The sequence below is a fragment of the Conger conger genome, chromosome 5 (assembly GCF_963514075.1).
Source record: "Conger conger chromosome 5, fConCon1.1, whole genome shotgun sequence".
Lineage (NCBI taxonomy): Eukaryota > Metazoa > Chordata > Actinopteri > Anguilliformes > Congridae > Conger > Conger conger.
Window position 1 is genome coordinate 10,844,607 of NC_083764.1, and position 6,046 is coordinate 10,850,652.

A 6,046-nucleotide genomic window follows, 5' to 3' on the forward strand; every position below is an offset into this window, starting at 1 on the left:
TGACCGATAGCATATTTCCAAATACTTTAACATGAACAGCTTAAATAAAACAAGGCATAATAGCACAGGGTACAACAAGGACGATAAAAACAGTGTTTATATCACATTGCAGAGGTTTAGGTTTTAACTTTACATTTTCTGTAGTATGTTATTTATGATGTTCATGTTCCAAGGGTAATGGATCAAAGAACATTACAAGTAGCACACACACACACACACACACAAATAATTGACGCCTGCGTCTCTCTCTCTTCCTCACACACACACACACACACACACATACACATACACAATCTCTCTCGTACTCTCATTAAGTTGTGCAGGAGAATAGTACTGTATGTCCTTTACAATTATAGTCAGAAACAAACTGTTGAACAGCAACATTGGTCATTTTCTGCTTTTAAGCTGTGAAGCAATCCATCCACCATGTTGGAGGATTTCTCAACAGTTTCAAAAGTGTTTGGGTTGTGCAACGGGACACGTGTTGATATCACAGACAGTGAAATTACGGAGAGGGCCAATACCCTGGCAGGGAGAACACAGCCTGAAGCCATTTATTTCAGTTGTATTCACAACATATGAAATAAAAGATCAACAGTTCAGCATAGTGTGTGCTCTGAAATACACTGCCCACAAATACAGCGGTTGATACCTTATGACTTATCAAACACAACAATAGTCTATACATGGTACAATGAATACATGTATTACAAGCTCTTGTTATAGACCATGAGGGGCGGTAGTTCATTCATAATTCTGACAAAAAAAAGCTATATGTGCTTTCTTCAATTCCCTTCCTGTTGTGGAGTCTACGTGAAATCGTCCTCACTTCAATGTCAACCTAAAGTGAGGACGACATCACAGGCCTGTAATATGCAGCTTTTTAATACTAATGATCCATAAACCGACAAACCTAACATCTTCCTTTAGGGCTCTATAGGCTAGAGTACTGACTGGCTTGGCAATGCGCATGCACTCACTCCATAAGGTGGAGGGTGGTGGTGTTGGTGTTGTGTGGTCCTGAGGATCAGGCCTCTGTCTTGTGGAAATGCTGACCCTCAAGCCTCAGAGCGAGCAAGCCTAGCGCTTGTGCCGTATAAGAGATCCTGCCGTCTGAATGTACCGTCACCTGCATGGCTGGGGCTCCTACAACACACACACTTCCTGAGGGATTAGTAGCAGCTTCTGATAGGCAAAGTGAGGCAGCTTCCACTGAAAGCCACAAAGGACACAGCAGAAAAGATGCGCAGGGCAAGAACTCATACAGTTGCCTGACGGGGGAGGCAAGGCCTCTCTGTCTCACATAAGTACACAATAACATAAATAACAGTCAACAATATCATCATCGTCATCATCATAATCATCTCCCGGACACGTCAATCTTTCAGTACAAACTGCGTTCCTTAGGAAGATCCTCCAGTGTAGTGCTTGCATTCAACTAGACAGGCAATCTCTCACTGCGTAAACAATCATCTGACCTACGAACTCAATGCCCTTTGCTCTCTGAGACAGCCAGAAATCACACGTTTGCAACACTTCAGACAAACACACACAGTGAGTAACCACAGACAAAAGTGTAAAAGTTAAGTAAAGATTGTAATCGTAATAATAATAGCAATAAAAAATATCAACAAAAAAAACTTTTTTTTCTTCTTTAGTGCCATGATGGTTCCTTGACGCGCTGTGGTCACACGGTGACTTCGGGACGTGGAAGGGAGGATCACCTTGTGATGTCAGTCCCGGGTTTGAGTCGGCAGCAGTCGCTAAGGTTACGAATGGAAAGTGCTCTGACGGAAGGGCTTTTCACCAGCAGGTAGCGGCCAGGGGGGCCAGGCTTCCCCTGCAGTCTGTGAGTCAGTGGGACCCACACGAGGTGGGCACTGAGGGGTGGGTGAGCACGGGGGAGGGCAGCATCAGGCCTTGGAGGGCCCCTTCTTTGATCTGCTGGATGAAGAGGTTCCTCTCGTCCTCTGGCGTCTGGCCGTTCTGGGCCCGGACGATGCACGTGGGTCGGTGGAGGTTCAACATGTAGACCAGCTGCTGCTTCTGGTTCTTCAGCTCCTCGATCTGGGCCTTCAGCTCCGAGTTGATGGACTCCAGCTTCTCCGACTCCTGAGCAGAACCAGGTAAAGAGTGGTTAGGCTTTCTTCCCCCTCACCTGGACACTGACTACACTGACCATGGGTCTGAAAGGAGGCAACAAAGGACTGGAGAAATCCCTGGGTGCCCCCATTACACCCCCACGGCAATTGGCTGCCATGCAAGGCACCAACCAGCTCATCAGGAGCATTTAGGGGTTAGGTGTCTTGCTTAGGGACACTTCGACACAGCCCGGGCGGGGGATCGAACCGGCAACCCTCCGACTGCCAGACGACTGCTCTTACTGCCTGAGCCATGTCGCCCCCTAAGTATGTCTTCCACAAGGCACACATTTGTTATACATTGCTGGCTCAGGGTACAATTTTATGAACCTATAGGGTACCACACTCCTCCCACAATTAATTAATGGAATTTTATGTAAATGCATTTTCAGCACACAGTAAAATGTTCAGTGTTTAAGTATGGTCCCTACTGGACTCTGTACTCAGTTAAGAGTTTAAGAATTAACACTGGACCATTTACTGTGTATATGAAATAACAAAACACTTTGTTATAATGGTATATTATAGTACTTATAGCATACCATCTATTATTATAGAAGTTATAAACAGTGTTTTCAACAAGAATATGGTATAGGCCCTTTGGTCAAACAAATCCAAAAGCAAAACCAAGGTCTTTGAGGTGAAACTACTTTCACATTTCGTTTGACACAATGTAATAAATTAAATACTTTTCAATGTCCCACTGGTAAACTCTCAGAAATGTCTCACCTTCTGTAGGCCATCAGTCTTCTCCTTCTTCTTATTCCGACATTTAGCAGCAGCTATCTTGTTCCTTTCTCGTCTTCTTTTCCTCCTGTCAGTGTCTGCTGTGGTCACCTAAAATAGACAAATAATCAATTACATTTCAGGCATTTTCACAACCTGCCATTTACCAAAGCAATTGAGGTTTAAAGTACAAGTGGCATTGTCCCATCTTGGATAGAACCCTCAACCTCTGCGTTATAGGCTCATATAATAATAATAATAATAATAATAATAATAATAATAATAATAATAATAATAATAATATGAATAATATGAATAACTGGGAAATTAATGGGATGCTTGTTGATTGACTTTCATTAATAACAGTACAAATAAATAAAAAAACGTATGTTACATGTAGGCTAATGTAGGAACTTTATTTATTATTTGAAATAAGAAGCAATTCGTATGCTAAAACGGATTTGCACATGAACTTTTGTTGCCTCTTATGTTCCACGTTTACACACCACTACATTATAGAAGAACAGGTTTGAACATGAAAACAGTCTGAGATCATTTCGAATAGGTATTTCGTTTGCACTCTATTATGAATAACTTAAAGTCCAAGTGCATTGGAAATTAAACACATGCGTTATATTACACATATTACACATCGGTTTCTTTGAATCAGATTATCGAGTAAAAATAGTATCAAATTGCCCTTGGGCAATCTCTGCATGTCTGGGCAAGTTATGGTAGGTTATAATACAAATTATTCTAAGATGATTGCGATAGACAACAGTTCATTTCAAAACTGGCACAAAATAACGTTGGCTAATATTATCATTTTTATTCTTTAAAATTGGGTAGAATAAAATATTTAGCAACATATAACGGCTAACGCAGCGTAAGTGGCTGACATAACAGCAACCCTCAGTAAGTAGTTCGAATTTCTTACCTCCTTCTTAAGTGGGGGCTCGGTGGATCTATCCGAGCTCGAGCTGATGCAGTCGCTCATGACTGTGCTCAGTCCGTTCGACAGACGTTTGTTCTGGATAGCAAAGCGTAGCTCTTCTTTGACGAGCGGCGTGAAGTTGGTGAAGTCCTCCAGCGTAAGTGAGCCCGGCGGAGACAGACAGGGTACCAAGGCAGACGCGCTGATCTCCGAGGGACCCAGTCCAGGATGCTGAAGCATCATTATGGTGACTAAAAGGGGGAAATGTCACGTTATATGCCGGCAATACATAAACAAGTAGGGCATGCCGTTGCGTCACGATGGAAAATCTGCATTCATCAGACACGAGCTCGCAGATTATTGAAACTACTGAGTCATCATTTCACAAATCATTTCGCCTACAATATAACGTTTAGACTGAAACAATTAAAATAGTGCTTGAAATGTTGATAAATCTTTCAATTCTATGCGAAAATCAATTTGATAGGTAGGCTACCCTAATTAATGGGGATGGTGTAATAATATGTGTCAGCCTATTTTATGTGGATGAAGTCTAGGTAACCCAATCATATTTAATGTATATCCTCATGTTTCATTAAAATGTCAGACTGCGGGGAACTAGGATACGTATGCTTTTTCCCTAAAGCTATAAGAAAATACCCATGTATGCCTTTAGCCGACATAAAAAATACGCAGCCTATTATTTCACATTGATTCACTATGTTGCTCGTGCATAATACGTTTTACTCACACGCTTCCACATCCCACATTGTAATATAGGCTACATTTGGATTAGGATTAGTGCCCACCGTGACAAGGCGTTTGAAGAAAACATCGAGTCAGAATACCTCGTGAACAATCTACTCGGGCACATGTTTGGACTCGGACTGATTGGTCATAGGTGGAAAATGCATAGCCCATGGGTAATATAACGACTACAATCAAGTAACCTAACCGTAGCCTACAGTTCGCAAAGAACAATCGTTCAAGGCAATCCATTTGACTGGTGTAGCAGTTTGGTGATATTAGCGCACCGCAGTCGGATCGAGCTACTCTCGAATTAGACATCAAATCCGTTAATTAACTAGACGAGATTTAATTCAGTCGTCCACAAGGCTACTGTAATAGCAAAGTTTCCCGAACAGCCTATGCAAGCAAGCATGTGAAATCGTTCTATTTACCATTTGGTACACCCACCTGTACTCGAATGCCTCACTCACAGATACAATTTGGAACACATTTGCTTAGACTAAGAATGAGGCAATGTTAGACTATTCCAAACGAAACACCGATAGCTAATCTTGCCCCATTTCAGCTGATGAAGGTTGGTTATTCTACCAGTTTGTCATAAACGGTATGCTCACAAATAGCTTAGGCTAGCCTACATTCATATATTTTGGAAATCATCCTTTTTGTCTGCAGGAATTTAACGTTATAGCGAATATTACTATGTGTTTACTTGTAGGTTTAATAGTAGCAAGTCCTATACATTTTGTCTATGGGTCAAGTAGGCTATTGGAGAAACCGGTGTGAGATAATAACATAATCATCATATAATGTATCCTCATGAACTACCCAACTTCAAAGCAACACACCAATAAGTATTTAAAAAATCACGAAATCCGCCGCCACGAACGTACACTTAAAACACGTTTTCATTGATGAATGAACCAGCATTGCCTTGCCGTAACCTACAGTGTGCCTATGGTTACATTAACCGCCGCTGTAGAAGCAGCGAGAATTGGTAGGCTAGCCTCTACAACGATTCTAGAAAACAGTCTGTCTTTAGCAAAATTCCATCGCACCTACCTTCAAGTTAGTGTGACGTTTAAGGCAATTTGGAGAACACGAAACGCTTTACTTCGGTTCCAGTTTACTCTGAAGGGAAACTTACAGATACCAGCGTAGAGTTGCATCACCCGTTTATATGGGGTAGAGTCGTAGTAAGAGGGCTGGTCATGCGTGACGTCATTCTATTTATAGGCTAGCGATTGGGGAAGCTTATTTCCCGATGATGCAAGAAAACCCTTGGAGCACACACACCATAACAGGACAGGCGCACAACTATTCTCAGAGGGAATTCAACTTGTAACATTTTGCACTAATGACCCAATAATGACACACTGGGCTAATGACTTGCTTTCCAGGGTATTCTCTACATCACTGAATGTAATTCTAAAAAAAAAAGGTCTGCTACAATTTCAGTGAGGGAGAGGGATTGAATCTATTCGGTGCATCTCAGTGT

General features: G+C 41.9%; 1 protein-coding gene across 1 annotated transcript; it reads right to left on the reverse strand.

The window, feature by feature from the left end:
* Positions 1–528: 528 nt before the first annotated feature.
* Positions 529–5,738, reverse strand: atf3 (activating transcription factor 3). Its single transcript, XM_061242906.1, has 4 exons — positions 5,611–5,738; positions 3,805–4,052; positions 2,871–2,978; positions 529–2,112 (listed from the first exon to the last, which is right to left on the reverse strand). Exons 2-4 carry the CDS (start codon positions 4,042–4,044, stop codon positions 1,855–1,857), a joined length of 606 nt encoding a protein of 201 aa, XP_061098890.1. The 5' UTR covers positions 4,045–4,052; positions 5,611–5,738; the 3' UTR covers positions 529–1,854.
* Between the last annotated feature and the right edge of the window lie 308 nt (positions 5,739–6,046).